The sequence below is a fragment of the Leptopilina boulardi genome, unplaced genomic scaffold (assembly GCF_019393585.1).
Source record: "Leptopilina boulardi isolate dan_hultmark-lab unplaced genomic scaffold, ZJU_Lbou_2.1 LbouV2_354, whole genome shotgun sequence".
NCBI lineage: Eukaryota > Metazoa > Arthropoda > Insecta > Hymenoptera > Figitidae > Leptopilina > Leptopilina boulardi.
The window spans coordinates 398,347-423,461 of record NW_026137923.1 but is presented as its reverse complement, the minus strand read 5'-3'; the positions used below and the strand labels follow the sequence as shown (position 1 = coordinate 423,461).

At 28.4% G+C, this 25,115-nt stretch overlaps 1 protein-coding gene across 3 annotated transcripts in view; it reads left to right on the top strand.

Moving 5' to 3' along the window:
• The window catches only part of LOC127286437 (small conductance calcium-activated potassium channel protein), a 253,614-nt gene that overhangs the window by 74,693 nt on the left and 153,806 nt on the right, over positions 1 to 25,115 (top strand). For all 3 annotated transcript variants that reach the window (XM_051312864.1, XM_051312867.1, XM_051312865.1), the window contains exons 2-3: positions 9,933 to 10,397; positions 18,286 to 18,556. In XM_051312864.1, coding sequence (XP_051168821.1) covers positions 9,979 to 10,397; positions 18,286 to 18,556 — 690 coding nt within the window. In that variant the 5' untranslated portion in view covers positions 9,933 to 9,978. The remainder of the gene's footprint in view (positions 1 to 9,932; positions 10,398 to 18,285; positions 18,557 to 25,115) is intronic.

Genomic DNA, 25,115 nt, shown 5'->3' with positions numbered 1-25,115 from the left:
CGCATTAACATTAAAAACTACCACAGAGTAGTTCAAACTTAATTTTTTGAAAAAATAAATACTTAGGAATTTAAGGCAAATTCAGGGCTCTTAAATAGAACTACATTGGGTGTTCAAGAGTGACGCATTAACTTTAAAAACTACCCCAGAGTAGTTCAAACTTAATTAAAAAAAAAAGATTTAGAAATTTAGGGCTAATTTAGGGCTCTTAAATAAAACTACATTGAGTGTACAAAAACGATACACCAACTTTAAATACTACCCCAGAGTAGTTCAAATTTAATTTTTTGAAAAAATAAATACTTAGGAATTTAAGGCTAATTTAGGGCTCTTAAATGGAACTACATTGGGTTTTTAAAAGTGACGCATTAACTTTAAAAACTCCCCCAGAGTAGTTCAAACTTAATTTAAAAGAAAAAAATATTTAGGAATTTAAGGCTAATTCAGGGCTATTAAATAAAACTACATTGAGTGTTCAAAAACGATACACCAACTATAAAAACTACCCCAGAGTAGTTCAAACTTAATTTTTTCAAAAAATAAATACTTAGGAACTTAAGGCTAATTTAGGGCTCTTAAATGGAACTACATTGAGTGTTTAAAAGTGACGCTTTAACTTTAAAAACTACCCCAGAGTAGTTCAAACTTAATTTTTTGAAAAAATAAATACTTAGGAATTTAGGGCTAATTTAGGGCTCTTAAATGGAAGTACATTGGGTGTTCAAAAGTGACGCATAAACTTTAAAAACTACCCCAGAGTAGTTCAAACTTAATTTTTTTAAAAAATAAATACTTAGGAACTTAAGGCTAATTTAAGGCTCTTAAATGGAACTACATTGAGTGTTTAAAAGTGACGCATAAACTTTAAAAACTACCCAAGAGTAGTTCAAACTTAATTTTTTGAAAAAATAAATACTTAGGAATGTAAGGCTAATTTAGGGCTCTTAAATGAAACTACATTGGGTGTTCAAAAGTGACGCATAAACTTTAAAAACTACCCCAGAGTAGTTCAAACTTAATTTTTTGAAAAAATAAATACTTAGGAATTTAGGGCTAATTTAGGGCTCTTAAATGGAACTACATTGGATATTCAAAAGTGACGCATAAACTTTAAAAACTACCCCAGAGTAGTTCAAACTTAATTTTTTGAAAAAATAAATACTTAGGAATTTAGGGCTAATTTAGGGCTCTTAAATGGAACTACATTTGGTGTTCAAAAGTGATGCATGAACTTTAAAAACTACCCCAGAGTAGTTCAAACTTAATTTTTTGAAAAAATAAATACTTAGGAATTTAGAGCTAATTTAGGGCTTCTAAATAAAACTACATTGGGGTAGTTTTTAATGTTTATGCGTCACCTTAAAACACCCAATGTAGTTCCATTTAAGAGCCCTAAATTAGCCCTGAATTCCTAAGTATTTATTTTTTGAAAAAATTAAGTTTGAACTACTCTGGGGTAGTTTTTAAAGTTGGTTTCATCGTTTTGAACACCCAATGTAGTTCTATTTAAAATCCCTGAATTAGCCTTAAATTCCTAAATATTTTTTTTTTAAATTAAGTTTGAACTACTCTGGGAGAGTTTTTAAAGTTAATGCGTCACTTTTAAAAACCCAATGTAGTTCCATTTAAGAGCCCTAAATTAGCCTTAAATTCCTAAGTATTTATTTTTTCAAAAAATTAAATTTGAACTACTCTGGGGTAGTATTTAAAGTTGGTGTATCGTTTTTGTACACTCAATGTAGTTTTATTTAAGAGCCCTAAATTAGCCCTAAATTTCTAAATCTTTTTTTTTTAATTAAGTTTGAACTACTCTGGGGTAGTTTTTAAAGTTAATGCGTCACTCTTGAACACCCAATGTAGTTCTATTTAAGAGCCCTAAATTAGCCCTAAATTCCTAAATGTTTTTTTTTTCAAAAAATTAAGTTTGAACTACTCGGGGGTAGTTTTTAAAGTTTATGCATCACTTTTAAACACTCAATGTAGTTCCATTTAAGAGCCTTAAATTAGCCTTAAGTTCCTAAGTATTTATTTTTTAAAAAAATTAAGTTTGAACTACTCTGGGGTAGTTTTTAAAGTTTATGCGTCACTTTTGAACACCCAATGTACTTCCATTTAAGAGCCCTAAATTAGCCCTAAATTCCTAAGTATTTATTTTTTCAAAAAATTAAGTTTGAACTACTCTGGGGTAGTTTTTAAAGTTAATGCGTCACTTTTGAACACCCAATGTAGTTCCATTTAAGAGCCCTAAATTAGCCTTAAATTCCTAAATGTTTTCTTTTTTTTAAATTAAGTTTGAACTACTCTGGGGTAGTTTTTAAAGTTGGTGTATCGTTTTTGAACACTCAATGTAGTTTTATTTAAGAGCCCTAAATTAGCCTTAAATTCCTAAGTATTTATTTTAAAAAAAAATTAAGTTTGAACCACTCTGGGGTAGTTTTTAAAGTTGGTGTATCATTTTTGAATAACCAATCTAATTATATTTTAGAGCCCTAAATTAGCCTTAATTGCGTATGTGTTTGTTTTTGAAAATGTTGAGTTTTAACTAGTTGAGGGTAGTTTTTGTGGTTGACTATCTATCAGTTACTTGGCTGGGGTGGTTGGGATGCACTTTTAAAAAGTGAATTTAGTGCTATTGAAGAACCCTGATTTAGCTCTTTATTCCTATATGATTATTGATTGCTTAAATTGAGTTTAAATAATTGGGGATGTTTTTTTGTACTTAGGGGTGGTTTTTAAAAATTTTAAATAGTCCCAGTTGAGAGCCCTAAATGAGCCCTGAATTCTTATGGAAGAAATTTTGAAAAATATTTAGGTTCTATAGTGTAGTACTTCCAGCTTGACGTCAAGCCAGCAGTACCAAGGGTTATTTCAAATAGGTAAAGGGCCCTAAATTTTTGCATGTGGTACTAAATTAGCCCTAATTGAGCCCTAAATGTTGGCATATGTAAAAACTTTTTTTATGAATGTGGTACTTCCAGGTTTACCGACCTAATTTTCATGTATAATGGAAGTCACAAAAGATGATGTGGTATATTTAGTTACATCTGATGAATATTTTTGTCATTTTTTCCGCGATTTTTTTTTGAGAGTCTTGAGACGAAGATTGGCTTGTCGATAGCAGCATTAATTGTGAATACAATTAATGTAAATTTCTAATCAATGAATATTAATGTATACATGCCCTCAATAGGCGAGGATGTCATGGACACAAGGATTCCTGACATACCGTATATACTCTGACGTGTATTACAGTTCATGCACTTGTGTATTAGGAGAGTACAACGTAACGAAGATATAGTTTGCACGTTACATTCTCTCCTCGTATATATATATATATATATATATATATATATATTGTGCAACTTCACACTTTAACAATGTATACGGTCTACAACAATAAATAGCGCTCTCGTAATCTACATACTAAGCTCTTCACCGTAACGGTCTGTTGGATAAAGTCAAAATAATTCCAGTGCGAAGTAGCCGCATCGTGTCACACAAGTTGTCTGTCAAATGGGGTCAAATCCTTATCACTCGTTTATATATATACACGTGCTGAAGGAAATTGATTAGCAAGCATCCCCCAATCCAACATATAAAGCATCAATAGTTTATGAGTTGTAATTACTGTCCGTTTTTCAACGGTGTTAATTGACATACAATATTTACTTTATTAAATATTATATACATTATTATATTCCCGCTAATGAAGCATTTACACATCTCCCTAACTCAATTTTATCGTACAAGAAGGAAACAGAAAGCACCTATTGACAATAATTATTTTACCGACAAATATTTATATCTAGAAAAGACTAAAGCAAAATATTTCAGAAAAAAAAATTGTTAACTTTAGAATTTTTAGAGGAAAATTTAACTGACAACATATGGCAGTTAGTATATTTTTTTCAGAGAACTACTTGTAATATTTTTACATCAGAAAACAAAAGAAGTAAATTAAGTGAATTGAAATTTCAATTTAGTCTAACATACAAGTCAGTAAATAAAAATGTACATCAAGTATAATAAATAAAGATGAAACAAAAAAAAAATAGAAGAAAGGAGTGAAAAATAATGTTCGGTTGTTTACTCTTTTTTCTCTATACAAATATAGGATTCATAGACTAGTAGATAAGATAGTAATGAATTCCGGTCACCGTACGATCGATGAAGGAATATTCTTCATTGGAATTTACCCCTTTTGTATATATATAACGTTTCATTCTAGAGCCTGAAGGTCTTTATTCTATCTATAAAATAATTTTTTAGTGTCTAGTTTATGACAACGGAATACCATAAGCGAAGCAGTCACTTTGAAAATATTATAACTTTATAGTCCTTCAAGGAAAATATTGTGATTTATTTCATCAAGACAAAAATGTGCTATAAAATTTAAAATATCTCTCAATTACTTAAATTTAAGTATTTAAGCCGATGAATTTTCATTATTATTTTATGGGAGAAAGTATTTGTATTTTAAACGTCATTCACATCCTTAGCCAAAAATATTTTGATTAAAATTTCACAATAATTTAATAATTATTTTCATGCAAACTTTAATTTTATGGCAAAATATTTCATTAAGTACAAACTTTAATATATATGTGCCATTCCAGGAGTTTTTTTAGCACTTTTCGGAGTAACCTTTCCAAATTAAATGATACATTTTTTTAATAATATTTATTAATATAAAGGTCCAAAAAATCACTTTTTAAGTAAAAACAATTGTTTATTTAAAAAATACAACAATAAATAATGCAAAAAATTCACTTTTTTCCTGCAACTCCAAATAAATTGGTTTAAAGATCAAAATTTTCCTTATTTTTCAAGCTTTAATACCGCACAAGAAACATAGAGTTCAAGAAAATATTCAACTCACAATTTTTTAAACAATGTTTGTTTACTTTTTTGTATTTTATTTACTGTGAAACGTCTGCTAAAGCTGCGCGCGACGTTTGGAAGTTGTCGCTTTCCTTTTTGAGCAGAAGTTCATTACACTAGCGTAGTAGAAAGCATGTTGTGCGAAAAGTGAGGTTATGTTGTCATTAAACGAAACGTAAAAATTTCTGGTTATCACATTGAATGGTTTTTAATTATCTACTTTGCAGTAAAAAATCATAAAAAACATTTTTGAAGGATGAAAAACCTCACTTTTCACACAACATGTTTTTTACTACGCTAGTGTAATGAGCTTCTGCTCAATAACGAAAGCGACAACTTCCAAACGTCGCGCGCAGCTTTAGCAGACGTTTCACAGTAAATAAAATACAAAAAAGTAAACAAACATTGTTTAAAAAATTGTGAGTTGAATATTTTCTCGGACTCTATGTTTTTTGTGCGGTATTAAAGCTTGAAAAATAAGGAAAATTTTGATCTTTAAACCAATTTATTTGGAGTTGCAGGAAAAAAGTGAATTTTTTGCATTATTTATTGTTGTATTTTTTAAATAAACAATTGTTTTTACTTAAAAAGTGATTTTTTTGGACCTTTATATTAATAAATATTATTAAAAAAATGTTTCATTTAATTTCGAAAGGTTACTCCGAAAAGTGCTAAAAAACTCCTGGAATGGCACATACATATATATATAGCATAGAGAGAGGTAGAATATTTTGCATTCAATATGAAATCTGGATAATAAATAAAATAATTAAATTTTAATAAAGTGGAATCTGACATAATATATTCACGAATTATTTTTTTTACATCAAATATATTATTATTAATATCTGAACCAGATTTTCAAACGAGATTTTTAATTACTCGAAGCACTAGTAATATACTTGAAAAGATTCGTTCTCATTTTTCTTTTTTTTATTTTATTTCCAATTAGAATGTCTCCAATTACATGTACTTGTTATAAGAGAAAAGTCGCAGCTAACAGGATTTTGGATTTCCACGTAAATTGTGACACAACTGAAAAAGAAAATCTCTTTCTATTTTCGTGTATACAGAGAAAATCTGTAAAATATAGGTATGTTATGACCTCATTCGGTGAAAATGGTTTGTGGTGCAGAAAAATTTTTTTTTTCCAACCGTAACAAAAGTAAAATAAGAAAAAAACTTCTTTCATAAAAGTATTATGATTATATTCAGTATTTTAATTTTATTGAAAAAGAAATCAGTTTTATTGTCGTTATTAAAATTTTATAGCGAAATTTCTATATTAATATATAAGGATTGATTATCTGAGTAAACAATTTTGGTGTAAGTTACGATAGTTTCAATTAATGGTAGTTTGAAATAATAGTAATTTATATTAATGATAGTTTGAAACAAAGGAAACTTTAATACTAGTTTGCGTATAGCAATGCTTCTCTGAATAGTAACATTAGTGATTGTTTATTAATCCAAGTAAAGGTATTTTGCCATATAATCAAATATTTGAATTATTTATAAAAGCTTCAAATTTATCTAGAAGTAATTATTATTTTCTGTCTCTTATAATTCCTTATTATATATTTAAAATTTATGATAATAGTCATTTCTTCGTTTTAGAATTATAATTGAGGGTTCACATGCAATAAGGGGATACGCATGAAAGTGAAAGTCCCCGCGTACAGCGATTCTGTGGCTGCGCGAGGGGCTAACGAAAATACTGCGCGTCCCCTTATTGTATGTGAACCCTCAATTTGGCCAGTCGGTAATATCAAATTCGATCTAAAATTTCGTTGCAAAAATGTTAAACAAATTGTTGTGGCTTCAGTCTTCGTAAGTGACCCAGGTGAGAAGCAACAATGCACTGAGAGACCTTTTGCACCGTAACAGACTTTCGACAGACGGCTGCGGAGCATTCAAGCGGTCAGCTATGAAACTACGTTTTTGGTCTCCAGCCGTACAATTTTTGGAGCGTAGCTGTCCAAAAAATTGACGGCCGAAAGGTTCATTTTCATTTTTGGGCAGTCACGATACAAAATTTAGAATGCAGAGCACCAAAACCTATAGTGGTGCTGCATAGTTCTGATGCGGTGCAAAAGGTCTCTCAGTGTGGTTTCAAACTTGCTCAGGTTTGGTTGAGGCTTGGTCAATATTGGTTACGTCTTGGTGAGAAAAAATCAAAGTGAAAATGTAACACCGATTTAAGCTTAAAGCTTTAATCCTCATTCAGAATTGATGTCTCCAAGCTAATGACAATTGTACCAGGCATCAAATGTGGTTGGGATGAGTACTGATATTCAAATTTGAACCACAGTTGGCTGGCGATATACAGGCCAGATGTTAAATCTAGAATCAAACCTCAATCCATTGTCAGACTTGGTTTTTCTTGTATGGGAAGGTTCTCAGTCACTTCTGCGACTCTTCCGTGTCGTTTTTTTTCTGGCCTATTTCTTCTGGTTTCTTGCGAGGGTCTTCTTCACCTCTTTAAGGAGTCATCTGAAGACTCCGAATCCACTACCTGCAACATAGTCGGTTTTCACCTTTCCGTCATACTACACCTTGCATAAAAAGCTGTTTGGGCTCTTCCTGCAGTCTGCAAATTTATGATAAGCTTCTCCGCACCTGAAGCACACTCTTCTCGTCATCGTTCTCGAGACATTATAAAATCATCAATCTTCTTCTGATTGTTCCATGCAGTGAAAGTGCAGCAGCTCTTTGCTTTGGAATATGTGGAGCATGATTTTGTGCGACCATTATGCTCAGTGTTTGACGAGCTGATGTTCCACGTTATTGTTACTAAGACTTGATTATGCTACTCCATCAGGCTTGGGCACTCAAAGCACCCAAGTTAGAAATCAGCTAGCCACACACAAAAGTTGCGCAGAACTTCTTTATTTGGTGCTTCTTATATGGGCATATCTCTTGAACTTTTAAACTTTATGTTATCGCTCATTATGATACCTTAAGAATTTTTTAAATAATTTTTCAATACCATAATTTGACCAATTATAGGGCTTTTTAAATGTATCATGCGTTATATAATTTTTTTAATTATGTAGGAAATGACGAACGTAAGTTAAAGTGGTGAAATCGAAAGTTTCTAGTGTGTGATATTGACTGTTTTTTTTTAGTTTATAGACTGTAACTTTTTTAACGAAACATTGTGTGTCTTGTGGCGTGCAATAGAAGTAGGTGGGAGTGTAAAGAACTAAAAAATCCATGAAACAATGATGTGCCTCAAATTGAATAAAAACTATGTAGCTTCAAACTTGCGAGACAACTTTTTCAAAATTTCTACAAGTTAGCAGTTAAACTGATATAACTTTTTTAACGAAGGTTTTTGAGTAACGGCACAACGGGATTATATTATCTACCTAATAAGAAGTAATTTGAACCCATACAGGAATGTGTGCCTCCTTTACACAAAGAATGCAATGACTTCAAACATTAAATTTTAAAACGTAACTCAAATCAAAATACCACATATTTGAAAAGCACATGTTGAATTTTGCTTCTAAATGCTCCCAACTCATTGTAATCTCTTCTCATGCATTATAAAAGTATACAGAAAAATAGTTAACCTTTGCACACTTCATTAAAACTGTATAATTAATAATGAATATAAACCTAAACTGTCCGACGCATAGTTTGTGAAGAAAAGTAAGTATTAACTAATAGATGTGTTTAAATCTGGCTGATATTTCTCACTCGAAGGTTTTTGGGGTCGCTGCGACTACTAATCTGAATTTTAAATTTTCCAAAATTCAAAATGGCGAATCCAATATGTCGGACGACTTTTTAAAAAAGTGATCCCATTGGCCTCAAATTTGTTACTTGGGGGTTTTTGGGGTCGCTGATTATGAATCTGAACTTTGTTTTTCAAAATTCAAAATGGCGGATCCAATATGGCGGATGACTTTTAAAAAAATTGATCCAATTGGCCTGAAATTCGTTACTCGGGGGTTTTTTGCGTCGCTGACTACGAATCTGAACTTAGTTTTACAAAATTCATAATGGCGGATTCAATATGGCGGATGACTTTTTACAAAATTGATCCCATTGGCCTAAAATTTGTTACTCGGGGGTTTATGGGGTCGCTGATTACGAATCTGAACTTAATTTTTCAAAATTCAAAATGGTGGATCCAAAATTGCAAACAAAATTTTTTAAAAAATTTTTAAAAATTCAAAAATTGTTATAAACTACATTTACTTATGACTTAATAAGCAATAGGCCATAAAATTTTCGAAACTGTAGCATTAAATCATTTTAAAGGTGGTAGCGACCCAAAAAACCCCCGAGTAACAAATTTCAGACAAATTCGATCAATTTTTTTAAAAGTCGTCCGCCATTTTGGATCCGCCATTTTGAATTTTGAAAAACTAACGTCGCATTTGTAATCAGCGACCAAAAAAATCCGCGAGTTACAAATTCCAGTCAGTTTTAAACACATGTAGAGATTTTGGGCAGGTTTTTTGCAATAAGGCCCACTGTGATGCCTAACAATGTGTAAAAATGAGTTACGCAAATTTTTTTATAGTATTTGATCAATACTGAAGACAATAAAATTTGTTTCACGAATGTGCCCTGAAAAAAAATTAATTTTTCTAATATCTCAAAGTTTAAAAGTTCTAGAGATATGCCGATATATGCGTTGGGAAGTCTGAACGCCCAAGACTTTTCTTGTGCAATTTCTCCAGCATGTCCGTTTCTTCCGGGTCGGTAACTACAACGACGAGCTTCATCCCTCGACAGTTGAGTCCTAAGACTGTCACCTTCCTGCTTCCTGAGATCTTTTCCCAACGCTTGTTTGACCTATTCTATCTGGGTGAGGCAATCCAAGTCGCGGATCTCAAATGTAACCCTTCGATCCCCTTACTGCACCATACTCATGCAGCAAGTAAGGAAAAGTACATGGAAATTTTAAAAATGTTAACACATCGAAAACTAATTTCTAACATTATAATAAGTAAAATTTTGTGTATGAGATTTCGCATATAACATGATTAGCAAAATACAATCATAAACGCGATACTTGTATCTTTTTGTTGTAGGAAATGGTCATGTGACGTAATGTTGGTTTAAACGCCAAGCGAAGCCATGAACGCTGATGGAAATGGTTCGCAAGAGGGTGGAACAGGGAACGATTATGGAAGCAGTGAGGAAACTGCCGCTCTTATAAGTAAGGCACCGCCACCAGTGGTGGTGCCGCCAACACCACAGGGAAAGCCGGTACTCACAAGACAAGATAGAGCCACATTTCTGGTAGCGTCACCACAACTATCAGTGTCAGGACTTGGTGGCTCTGAGGAAAGTGCAACAAATGAAGATCCCGCCACAAGATCGGTACCCGACATAGAGTTGCATTGCAGGCTAGACAGTGATCCTCAACCTGTGGTGGCCCCGATCCCTCAATATTACCGATCCAGGCTCACGTCTACTCAGCATCGATGTCGTTGCGAGAGGAGGGACTCTTTGGCACCGTCATCTGCACTGCACTTGGCCCGAAGTGTATCAAGGTATGTTTTTAAAAAATTTATTTGTTTTAAATTTATTTATTTGGGTTACTTCAGAACCAAGAACCAGACTATACTTTTCCGAAGCATTTTGACGTGATGAATTCGAATATAACCTCAGAATAGACCACTAGATATAAACACACCACCTGCTCTAAGTGTGCATGCAAACAGTTTGGCATAAAGCTCATTTTAGCGAAGTTCGTAGCACGTTAGGATATAGCTTTGCAATTTTTCAAAAATGTCAATTAACACTATTTTTAGGGATTGAAACCCCGGTTTTTTTCGAAAACGTAACGTGATGAGAAATTTTTGATCTCGGATTCGTGTTCAGTAGGAAAAATCTGTTTGGAAACACTATGTTCCATTTTATTCGTAAAAAAAAAGTTGAGATTTGCAGAGCAGTGTCATGCTTCAAAAATTCAAATGACGATAACTCAGAGCCGAATAAAAAAATTTTAAAGTTTTAAAATTCATTTTAAAGGGAAAGAATAGTACTTTCAGATATGATATAATATTATTGTAGCTAATGACTATTTCAAAACTAATTGTAAGTAAAATTTTAAAATTATTTTTTATTTTAGTTACGTAAGATTGGTTTTGGTTAGGAAAACTATGTTTCCTTAAGGGGCCGTCCATAAACTACGTCACCAATTTTCCATTCTTTTTAGACCCCCTAAAATAGGTAACGTAGTTTATGGATGGCCTCTAAGCATTGGATTCATATGAAATTCGTTATTTTTGAGTTTTTAAGAGAAGAATCGGACGGATAGTCAAAATGAAACTTAATCCTACTTAACTATCTACCACAAAATTGTAAAATTTTTTAATGATTCCAAATGTTAGAAATTAAATTGTTTTAATTAATTTTTTACCTTGCTGGAAGGTTTTTAGGGTTACTTACTTACGAATTTAAAGAAATTTTCAAAAAATTAAAAATAGAGGAACCAATATGTCAACTAATGAAATGAAAGTAGTAAAAGATTGAAGACTTTGTTTTTATTGTGTACCTAATTTTTCGTGAAAATCTATTTATTTACTTAAAAATAATTTTTTTTAAAAAAGAAAAGTAATAAAATGTCTCTTAAAAGCAAATGAAAACTCAACGGAAGGTTTTCATTGTCTTCATTTACTTTTTTAAGAGAATAGTTTCTGTTACTTTGGTTTTACACACACCGTGTGCTAAAAACACACAAACCATGTTCTTCATTTAATGACTTTTAGGTATTTAAGAAATTTATTACTTTACAGGTGTACATTATTATTTTATTTTTTTTTCAATGATAATAATGTATCTGATTAAAAATGTTATTTAATCTTTATTCATAAATATTCTAAATTAATTTTTTATTATTAATTTATTATTTATTTTATAAAATTTTATTTCTTAATTTTAACTATATGTATATTAAATAAATTTACATACGTACATTTATTTAACTTTTTTTGTCGTTGACTAATTGAAAAGAAATATAAAATGATAAACGTTGTCATTTCGAAATTTACTGCAAATGAATTAATAACAGACACGATTCAATTGTTTTCGACAACAAAGTTTGAAATAGGAGTTGAAATTGGAGTTCTGTTCATTTCTAGTTTCAATCTCAACTTACCTGAACTTCAATTAGTTAATCAGTTGTAACGTTAAACTTTTGTGAGACAAACTTTTTATTTTTAAATAAAATTTATATTTATGTATATATGCATACATACATACAAATAAATATGAATATACGTTTAAAAAAAAAAAAAAAAATCTTGTTGATTGGATGTAATTTACAAACAAATTGAAAAATCTAATCAATTTCTCTAAATGAAAATAATATTGAATTTGCTTGAAAACTTTCATACTGTTTGTTTATTTGTTTTAATAAATTTATTGAACTTTTTTAATGAAACATTTTATTATAGGTATATTTTTATAAATAACACAATTAAATGTTTAAAATAATATTTTTCATTTTATTTATTAAATAAAATAGAAAAACAGTTTTCTAATATTTTGTGTCTGATTCATATTTTCTAATCGTAATAAATTATACAAATACAATTTGGATTGGAATTGTTGCGATGGGAAAATATGAATTAGTCATAATTGAATATTTATGTAATTGTTTTGATAACGCAGAGTTACAAAACTAAAATACAAAGGAAGCGTGAAAGATCTTTTCCGTGTGCGAATGAATATATAGAGCTTCTTACAGGTCACGTCAGTAACTTGGAAGACATGTCTCGCGTTTCTATAGCAATCCCAACTTAAATATATCTCGCATAATAATTTCATCAAACCCTTTGAAGTAGATAAATGTACATTTTAAACTCAGTTTATATTTAAACACAGTGAAAACAAAGTCTTAAAAATTCTTATTACGTAGCTTAAAACTACTTTAACTTTATTGAAGTCAACTTTTTCGCTTAACACTAGTCTTATTTTATTTTTATTTTTTTTTACACCTGAAACTCTTAATAAATATAGTTAGAATCTATAAGAGGGCAATTTTTTTTAATTGTCAAGAAATAGGAAACGATTATTTGTAAAAAGGAATAAATTTAGAATGCATACTGTAACGATTTACAAAATCTGTAAAGACGTGATTTACATGCCTATTAGAAAAATAATTTACTGAATACAATAGGAATGAGGTGATTCTGTATGTATATATATATATATATATATATATATATATGAATATCGGCATAATTTGACGATACGAGAACATTTTTCTTGTTCATAATCCGGATGCTTTGGTTTACATATTTGAATAATTCATCGTGATAAATTCAAACACCCTTTCGTTTGTCATGCTAGTTAATGCTTTTGCAGATTTGCCATTTTTATTTTAAAATTTCGATTTTTCCTGCAATGCAGTCTGACGGAATTTCAAACAACAGTTTGAAATTTTTCACATTTTTTTTTTTAAATTCTACAGCTTCTTTTAAGAGCATTTGAACCTTCGTGACGTCACAAATCATGGCGCATGACACGCAAACTTCTCAGGTATGTGAAAAGCACAAATTTGAATATTTTTTAAAAAAACCTTTTGGAAAATGTTCAGAATAACATAGACTCTGTCTGTTATGTGCGGAAAATTCAAAATTTTGCGTTTAAAACGTTTTTTAAACAATGTTAACGTCACAAATCATGGCGCATGACACGCAAACTTCTCAGGTATGTGAAAAACACAATTTTGAATATTTTTTAAAAAAACCTTTTGGAAAATGTTCAGAGAAACATAGACTATGTCTGTTATGTGCGAAAAATTCAAAATTTTGCGTATAAAACGTTTTTTAAACAATGTTTAAGTTGGTTGTCACAAGTAAGGAAAAATACACGAATTGCTTATATGTAGGCATTGTTTAAAAAACGTTTTAAACGCAAAATTTTGAATTTTTCGCACATAACAGACAGAGTCTGTGTTATTCTGAATATTTTCCAAAAGGTTTTTTTAAAAAATATTCAAAATTGTACTTTTCACATACCTGAGAAGTTTGCGTGTCATGCGCCATAATTTGTGACCTTAACATTGTTTAAAAAACGTTTTAAACGCAAAATTTTGAATTTTCCGCACATAACAGACAGAGTCTATGTTATTCTGAACATTTTCCAAAAGGTTTTTTTAAAAAATATTCAAAATTGTGCTTTTCACATACCTGAGAAGTTTGCGTGTCATGCGCCATGATTTGTGACGTCACGAAGGTTCAAATGCTCTTAAAAAGAATTTACTATAATATTTTTATTCTTTATATTCAGTAATATTTTCCTCGTTATTTTTACTTATTAATTATTACTGTAACCTTTCAGGAAATTTTTATGTACCTATAATATTTTACGTTGATAAAAATATTTGTTAATAATTAAAATAAAAAATAATAAAGTCTCATTTAAAATAATGTTATAAAGGGCGTAATGTTCTTTGCCGCTAGACAATGAAAATTTAATATTTCCTTTTTAGTTTACAGTAAACACGTCTTTCATTTTAAATGCATGACTTATTTAATGGTCACATCATTGTTTCATTCCTTGGTTTCCATTGTTTTCAACTTAAACACTTTTCTTTTTATTGACTTTTCAAGTGCCCACTTGAAAAAAATGTTTTCCTTTTATTTTATAGTATACACATTTTAATTTTATCTGGATACTTAGTTTTATTGTAACAAAATTTTTAAGACTCTCAGAAAAACAAATTATGATACTTCACTGATAAAAGGGTTTGGTATTGACAACCAAACGTTTGGTTGGTATTTAAGCGCAACCAAAATTTTTTTGTTGAATCAACAAAATTTTAATTGTCTCAACCAAAATTTGTTTGACACAACCAAAATTAGAAAAAAACGATTTTTGTTATCCTAACTAAAGTTTAATTGAGACAACCAAAATTTTGTTGATTCAACAAAAAAATTTTGGTTGCTTAAATACCAACCAAACGTTTGTTTGTCAATACCAAACCTTTTTTTCAGTGTTGATATACGGCCAACAACGAGTTTTATATATTGATTTTATTTTCACATCTCAATGGAACAAAAGAATTTTATTTCTTTGCATTCTTATTATTTATTTGCACTGAAAATTTTTTGAATTTTAATTTTAAAAAACTTTCTTTTATTTAAAAAAAAAAAAAAAAAAAAATTCTACGCCCAAAATTATCATTTGTTTTTCTGCGACTTTAGATGGAATTTTTGCCCACGGGAGAAAGTAATAAAAAAAACTGTGAAAAAGTATTTTTATTTCCACCTGTTGTCTCATTCTCGAATTTATATATGTATATATATACAGATCCTAAAATTTTATACTCGTCAAGAAAAAAAAAGAGAAACGAATCTTTTTCACAAAAGTTGTATTAAAGTCACTTTCCTAGCATATTTCCATCACATGACGAATATTCACACTGTCACGGAAAGGAACAAAAGTTTTATTGACTTTTCGATTGTTTCGAAATGAAACCTGATGAAAACACGAAAAATGTTTATAACTTCCTGCAAACGAAAATCGAGGTTAAATAATTTATTTATATATTAAATTTAACTTCAAGTAGGCTATTTATATTTTTTTAAAAATTGTATTAATATTTCATAAGTTTTAGTTTCATCCAGATGTATATATAATTTGTTGAAAAACAGGATTATACTGGATCAAAAAATGATTTATTTTATTAATAATAAATCACAAAAAAATTACAGACGTTTCGACACCAAACGTTGGTGTCCTCTTCAGTGTATATAAAACATCATATTGAAAATTAGAGGGAAAAAAATTTTTTTTAGGAAAAACAAACATGTTCTCATAAAGAGAACATGTTTATTAAATTAAAATTTACATGATTATATTTTTTGTTTCAAACCACGTGTGTAAACAAAATCTACTCTATTAATATTATTTTGTTTTGTCTTATTTTTATCATAATGATTTTGAAAAAAGTTTTATTTTTACAACGTTCAACAGAATAGAGTATTTTTAAATGTCCTTCAAAAAAAATTCAAAAGCAATACAATGATAAACGATGATATTAGATGTCGCGCGCGTTTCATGCCAAAGATAAATGCGTTCGTTGAACGAAGACTAAAATCAATTTTTCATCAACCTATTATCGGTCAAGTATCTTCATGCATTGCTATCTTTCGAGGCATCTTTATTCACGTCTCAAAAGTGTTTAGTAATTAAAGTATTTAACATGCAGTTAACCCAGAAAAGAGAGAATTTTTCATTGAATTATATAATAATAAATTCATTAAATATCGATTTTACATTTTCTTTTGTCAAGATATAAATATTTTACCAATAATTGATATACCACACATATTATAGAAAGTTTTGTCAAATGTATTAAAATGTTACTTTTGTTTTTTTCAATTAATATTGAAATTTTTATCTAATCAAATCTCTATTGTCGATATAGTTGTGTTTTTTTTTACTTTTATACTAATTATCTGTTTTTTAATCATATCTAATTTAGCTTATTTAATGAATAAATAATAAAATCTGCTAAATCAAAATGTTAAAAAACACTTTTTTTAAATTTAATTTTTTTAATTGTGTTTTTTTTTAAATAACTTACGACTTGAATTTGAGGACTGAAGGTAAATTAAAGTTTTTCAATATAAAAGTTTATTTGGAGAAAAGACAGAAAGCTTTAAGAACGATAACGAAAGGGTTAAGGGTACTTCTTTGAGATAAGCTTTAAATCCTACATTTTCCTATTCGGACTCTTAAAGGTAGAAGAAAAAAATAAATTAGAACGGTGACATAAATGCCAAAGTAATTTATTAGTCTTAATAATTGTAAAATATAGATTACATTTTTTTTTCATTTGCCCTCAATATAGTTATCAAGATATATTATTTTATGGTTGTCATTATTTTTTTTTTTAATATGAAAAAGGCTAAAGTAAAAATAGTTTAAGTTTTATTTTATAAATATATTGTACTATATTATATTATTATTGTTATATTATATTATAATATATTATATTTGATTATGTCTGCGATATTAAAATATCATTTTCGTATTATTTCGACGAAATAATTTCACATTATTGCGAATTCCTGGGTCGTAAAATGTTGTTTTTGAAGAAATGTGTCTCAAGTGGAACAAACCCGTTTTAGTCAGACATTCTTTACCAGTAAATACACCTGACAGAATGAGAGTTCATAATTCATACTTTTCCTTGTAAAATGTCATTTTAAAAGCTTTAAAAAGGAAAATGAAATTGAAAATGAAGGTTTAAAGTTCAAACAACTCTTTTTTTAAAAAAAATTAAATAAACCACTTAGTTATGCAAATATAAAGCTACATTTATCTATAATTTAATAACCTTGGAAAGAACTCATGTTCTCTCTGTTCATTTCTATTACTTTTACTTTAACTTTTACAAAATATACAACAAATTTCATTTAAATTAATTCATATTTCACTTGAAGTACATAAATATTTTTAAAAATGCTCAGAATTCATTTGCAAAAATGCAAAAACTTCCGGAATATAAATTAAAGTGAAATTATAACGTCAAAAAGAATAATAAATTTTATGTGAATTAATAAAAATTTCTTATCATTTAATTTTACAATCATTTATAATATTATATCTAAATAATATAATAATAATTAATTATTAATTAATTTTAACCGAGGGGGAATTTACTCAGGTAGTCAAGTGTACACTCATCCTGTAATACTCGTGTAATACCTGGTGATACCGTGTAATACCTTGTAATAATGCCGTATTACGGTGCTGTAATAACGCAAAAATCTCTGTAATACCCTGTAATACTCTGTAATAACGTGTAATACTTAGTAATACGGGTAATATGAGGTGTAATACCGGTAGTCAAGTGTACACATTTTTAACTAGTAAATTCCCCCTCGATTTTAACCATTAGCAATTATTAATTATTTATAATAACATCACAGATGTATGTACAAAAAAAAATGTTCTCTCTTAAAACTGATTTTTCGTCTAAAAGAAAAAAAAACCCTCAAAAAAAAAAAGAAATTACAAAATCTCGTAAAACATAAAAAAAAATCTTCTGCTTTATTTCTCTATTATAAATTTAAATGGGAGAAAAATGACAAATTTCCGGATTAAAAATATAGAAGCTTTATATTCCTTGCAATTTGTATTTCTATGCTAAAGTGAAATTTTCCCTCGTCGCAATGTAGCAAAATTTCATTCAAATTAATTCAAATGAAATTCAAATTTTCTTTACACACATTGGACGTGTACAAGAGTATTAACATTCGCCAAGTTTGTAATTATATCCATGTGAAACAATGAAGCGTAACAGTTTGAAAATCTAATAAATCATGTTATTTTGTTAAGACATTGTATATATATATTTTGATAAAATTTTGCAGTTTATTTATTATAATGAGGATTAAATTACTATTAATTTTATAGGGAAAGTGTGAAAAGCGGACATCATTGTTGCCCATGTCAAGCGCTGCCACTACCAGTTTTAGTAACGACAACACCAAGTGCGCGAATGATCCGTCAGAGTTCGCAGCCGGAAGCCTATGTTTGTTGTTGTTCAGGATGCTGCTGTCCCCTGCACGCCGGAAACGCTCCTAGCGCCGCATCGTTGCGGCAACTACGTGAACCTGGCGATGGAATTGCCGGTATCGCAGCGGACTCACTCAGGATCAATGGCGGCTTTCGACAATTTCGACAGGTAAAAGCTCATTTACCTTCTTATAGCAATACTTCATTCCCATCTCATTCATAATACTCGCTTACTATCTTCATATTTAGTAATATAGATAGCATATTTGTACTGAAAATATAATTCTAAAATTTTAAATACAATCAGAAATTGAATACCTATATGTTTTTTTTTTTTTATTTTGAAAAATAATTCATTAAAAAAGGTTTCAGAAATTGTTAATTCTGTTAATGAAGCAATAAAATGTCCACTAATTGATATTTTTGAATAATTTGACAATTGTTTTTAGTTTTTTTTTTTCTTTTGTTTTAGTATTATTGACGCAGAGAGATTACACAGGCCTGCATCATTTCGGCATAATGAATGCGACTAGGTGTTCCCGAAGGGAAATTTTGCCCTGAACATTTTGCCGGTCCATTTCTATAATAATTATTTTTTTTTATCCTCTAGATTTCCAATTTTTAGTATTTTAATGTTGGCGCACCCCTGGACAAAAACTCACCCCCTGCTTTAAGGGTTGAAGCATATTAATCGGCTAAGGGCTCATTTGAAAGGGCACGAATTAAGCTTTAATTTCTGATATTAGCGAAGTTTCTATCATGTCAGGATTTTGCCCCACAATTTTTCAAAAAGTGCCAAAAACGCTGTTTTTAGGGGTTTCAACCCCATTTTTCTCAAAAACTTGACGTGATGGAGGATTTTGGACCCCGGATTCGTGTTCAGGGCAAAATTTCCCTTCGGGAACACCTAGTCGCATTCATTATGCCGAAAAAAAGTTTGGATTTGCAGGCCTGTGTTATCATTGTTGGTGATTTTAGAATCAGCTTGTTTAGAATTTTTAGAATTTTACAAAATTCAAAACAACCTTGATACTATTACCATTGTTTACAATTGCCCTTCTTTTAGAATTTGATAACGTTAAAATCAACCATTGTTAGATGTTTGCATTTTCAAAATTTTCTAACGTTAGAAATGACTATATATACAGTAATCAAAGTTAGTGTCTTCTTTTAAGGGGGGCGCCTACTTTAGAAGGTAAAAAACTGCGTACATTTCAGGAATTTTTTTCTCAAACATATTTAAATAAATCGATGCGAGATTTAGTGTATGTTTTCTTATATATTTAAATGTTTGAAATATAATTTTTTGATTAAATGAAAATAGAATTTAATAATAAAATAAACGCCATATATATATATATATATATATATATATATATATATATATATATATATATATATATATATATATATATATATATATATATATATATATATATATATATATATATATATATATATATATATATATATATATATATATATATATATATATATATATATATATAACGCCTCGCTGCTGAAATTTTCCCATTGCGTGCAACCTAGGGTCCACAATTCTTATCTAAAACAAAAAAACAAAATTTTTTCTTTAAATATACATTATTGCCTTCTGTATGAATTAAAAGATTTCAATAGAAAGTAAAAACTGACATTTTTACATGACTTTTTAAAAAAAAATTTAATTTTCGCCAAAAAAATCTCATTTTTTCTTTAAAAGAAAGCACTAAATTTAACTCTATCAAAAACAAATTTAGTTCATACATAAGAGACACTTTTTTCTTTAAAACAAGCCCAGGTAGACCTTAATCGGTTGAATAGATTTTTGTCTATCGTGTACGCAAACTACAAAAACAGTGTTTTGAGAAAAACGAGTTTAAAGATTGAAAAACTGTTTATTAAAAACTTACGGCAGTCACAGGCCTCGATGAACGACTATTTTTTTATGGGTAGCTCTTGGATAAGACGAAATTTTACTGATAAATGGTAATTTTAATGGTAGGTGTAATAGTAGATAAGCGCAACAAATTATGAAAAGTATTAGAGAACGCGAAACGCGAGTGGAGTCGCGCGCCAGGCCACGCGCTTTATTGCGTTCTACAAGCTGTAACTCGAAAAATACTTTGTATTTTGACGTAATATTTTAAGAGCATATTCTCTGATAGTTGTACTTTCAGTTAAGACAACTTTTAAAAAATCGATTTTTTTGACCCGATAAAGTAGGCGCCCCCCCTTAATAGCAATTACTTTTTTTGGCACCTATATTTTTTAACATTTGTTATATATTATATTTTTTCAAACAGAAATTGTTTTTATTAGCAGAGTTACCAATGTTTTGGTTACCAGTTTATATAGTAATGTTTGAATTTGCCAACGTTAAAAATTACACATTGTCAGTAGTTATAAAATTTAGTATATACCATTGTTAACAATTTAAAATTAACCGTAATTTTAATCTATCATTGCTAAATGTTAACACTGTTAGAAGTCAACAATTTTAAAAATTACCATTGCTAGCAGTTATCTTTGTGAGGCGCATGAATTTTCCATGAAAATCAATGGTTAGAATTTTTATTTTAAAGAATTTTAATAGATATAATTATTTTTTAAATGAATTTTTTTTCAAATTAGCAGTCTTGACACAATTCCTTTTTAAATCAATTTTTAAGTACCGAATTTTTATTTTACAAAATGTTTATTTTGCAGAATTCCTCTTTATCAACTTTATATTTAATAAAATTCTAATTTAATCGAATATTAATTTAGCAAAATTTTCAATTCACCGAATCTTCATTTATCCGAATTTTTATTTGATAGAATTCTTAAAATGCCGAATTTACATTTGTCCGAAGTTTGCAAATGTCCATAATGAAGAATTGACAGACTTCAACACGAATTTTAAAATAAATAAATCACAATTTTCTTGACAATTTCTGATTGGTTAATTTTAAAATTCGTGATGAAATCTGTTCATTATTTGTCGGGCATTTGCAACTTCGGACAAATGGAAATTCGTCATTTTAAGAATTCTATCAAATAAAAATTCGGACAAATTATGATTCGGTCAATTGAAAATTCTGCTAAATTAATATTCAGTTTAATTAGAATTTTTTAAATATAAATTTGATAAAGAAAAATTCTTTAAAATAAAAATTTAGTAATTAAAAATTTTGTTGAGTAAAAATTCGTTTAAAAAAAATTCTGTGAAATGATAATTCAAAAAATAAAAATTCATCTAATGAATAATAATTACATATTGCAATTTTTTATGCAGCTTCAGTACATAATTTTTTTGTTTTAATAATTCTTAAACATTTTTGGGTCATATTACACTGAAAAAAAAAATTTATTTGATTCAAATACCGGTGTATTTGGTTATTATCAAATAAATATTTACTTGAATCAAATATTTTTTATTTGAATCAAATATTTCAGTATTTGAAGCAAATACCATTTATTTGATTCAAATATGAAATATTTGATTTAAGTAAATATTTATTTGATAATAACCATATACACCGGTATTTGAATCAAATAAATTTTTTTTTCAGTGTAATTTTTCATATTGAATAATGTAGGACATTAAAAAAAAATTAATTAAATAATATAGAAAATTTTTAAAAATTCAATGTGTGGACGAATTTCTTTTTTGTTTCATTAACAGATTTTAATAATTTAATTTTTCTATTTTTGAGAACGACTTTTTAAAAAATTTAAATTTAACCCCATTCTGATTGGTTGAAATTAAGAACACATACATATATGAACATTTTAATGAAAGAATGAAAATTCTAGTTATGAAAAAGAATTCTAGAATAAGGACTTTTCCGACCCTTCAAAGTGGGGTTCATCCTTATAAGGACAACGTGTTGTAGTAACGTCACGGATTGCCTACGGTCTCATGCATTTATATTTCCCTGATTTAGAATTAAATAAATGATCCGCTTACTAAATTTTTTTTTTTTTTTTTTTTTTGTTAAAATACAACTTGCACTAGTAAAATTCATATTTATTCGATATTTAAATCGATTAAATTGGTTTTTTGCTGAGTTTTTGTTTTTTAAATCGGAAATTTATAATTGCACGTGACTGTGTATATCATTTTGCGATTTCATATTATTTATTAGATGCTACAATATTTTTATCGTAATATATATATAATATATATATATATATATGCTTTTTCTAATATTTAATATGATTTTTTTTCGAATGAAAATCTAATTTTTTGAATATACCTATTATTTAAATCTATAATTCTAAAAGTATTTTAATAAAAGAAAAAAAATATTTTGTAATAGATAATTTATACATTTATAAATTTATTTTTTCCGCTTTTGTTTTTTAATCGGAACTTGTTGAAAATCGGTCAAAGAATTTTGATTTATGAACAAAAAAATCTTGAATAATAAAGTCAGTTAAAATTTATTTCAGAAATTATTCAATTTTTTTTTTGAAATTTTTCATAATATTATCCAACTGTTGATAATAAATTTAAGAAAATTAATTTGATCAGTTATTAGTTGGTATAATTTTGACATTGATTTTCTGTTGAAATTGTACGAGAGGATTTTTTTCACAATTTTCTGTATTTGTCACATTTTAAACTGAGTGACAGGTCGAGAGTTGATCTAAAAATTGTAAACAATAACTTTTCATTTTTTTTTTTTTTTGAAATATAGCCTATTATACATTTTTCTATATATATATAGATGTATCTTTATATATGTCATTAATTAGATGTGTGACTTCTAGGTGTGCTTATGAATTTTGCAAATAGTTAAATCGGAATTTTTTCCATCTCTATATAAAAAATATCTCGATTTATATCAGCTTATGTATAAACAACATTAAAAGCTGTATTTGGTAGGGGTTTTTTTTTTATCTTATTTGCAACTCTCTATATTATGAACGTACTTTTGATAGTTTGTTAAATGTTTTAGAGTGTCTTTAGATTAATATATACAGAGGTATATATATAAATCTTGTCATAATATACTTTTTTAAAAAGTAGGACATTTTTGTTAAATATTTAGGGGAATAGTGTCAGGGTTGGACACAGTTTTGGTTTTTTGTTTATAAATATTTTGTTTAGATAAATTCAGTCAATTGTGGTATATGGGTGGAAAGATCTACAAAAGAGGAACACTTTTGCTGTGGACCGTAAATTGATTGGTCCAAAATTAAAAAAGTTATAAACATTTAAAAAAAAAAAAAATCTAGTCAGGGTTGGACTTTTCAGTCAGGGTTGGACACTTTTTGAAAATCGAAACGCATTATTGGTAAAAACGTAAAATAACATTTGTAATGTTTTTTATTCTTATTTTTTCATGTTTATCTTTACTTATTGTTTACAAATTGTAAAGCTTCATGGGTTTAAAAAAGGAATGAACTCAAATTATAAAAAATAACGCTTTATTGTTCCAAATAACTCAATGAAATGATGAACAAAATTTATACAATTTAAGTATTATTTTTCTAATATCTTTGGCACAATTTTGCACTGAAATATCAATAAAATAAAATTTATTTATAAATTGTGTCAAATTCATAATTAATATGGGTGTCCAACCCTAACTGTATAAAGTGTCCAACCCTAACTAGAATCATCATTTTCGAATTGTGCTAACCATAACTAGACATGTGTCGCGATTCGATTTTTCACTTTTTTTCTTCTTAAATTATGTTCCCCACAATACATTCAATAAGCTTATCTTGCCGAATTCTTGCTTTTTTTACACATTTTTTAGGTTTATTCACAAGTCAAACAAAACTTTTTTTGTCTCTTCGATTGCACCGAAGTCACAGGAGACACTACTTTTGATTCTCCAAAAATGTAATGCCACAAAAAGTTAGGTTATACTACTAGAAGATTCGTCACGTACGCACACAGGTGGCGCTAGTGTTCTTATTTAAAAAAAGCCAAGTGTCCAACCCTGACAAGTGTCCAACCCTGACACTATTCCCCTATATTTAAGTTTACTGTTTTCTTAAAGAATTCTCATTTATTATTTTCAATTTATTTATACAATATAAAAAAAATTGAAACTTGAGAATTTGCAGCGCTGACTTGCAAATTCAAAATTTCCGAGGTTTATATAATAACCTTCTCACATTACAATAGATTCTTGGTGAATATATATATATATATCTCCCACCTTATTTTCACGAAAGCCACGAAATCTCTGAACTTCTTCACCTTATTTGACATTTAACTCATGGAAGGGCTTCTGGAATTGGAAATTCCTCTCGACAATAAAAAAATTTTAATGCCAGTGATAATAATATATTAAATTCCATTTTTGACATTAGGTAAAAAATTTTTTAAATTACTTTGACAATTTTGTAAATTTAAACTAAATTTTCAAAAATTATATAAAATCTTTAATATTATATAAATTATATTTTTCTTTTTTTGGTAAATTAAATAGTTAATTACATTTTATTGGAATAGTCAATATTTTGCTATAATAAAGTAAATGTGAAATTTTATTAATTTGTATAACAATAACTTTTGGTAAATATAATTGTCTTAAAAGTAAATAATTGAAAATTATATTAAATCCTTTACTTTTGAATTTTTTTTTTTCTCTGAAATTCGTTTTAAAGTGAAAACAAATAGCGCGAGAGGAATCTTCAAAAGGGGAAATTCCTCTGAAATTTCCTTTCAATTCACTTAATTTCGGAATCGAATTGTTCGCCAATCACTTTGGAACCTAGAAATTGCA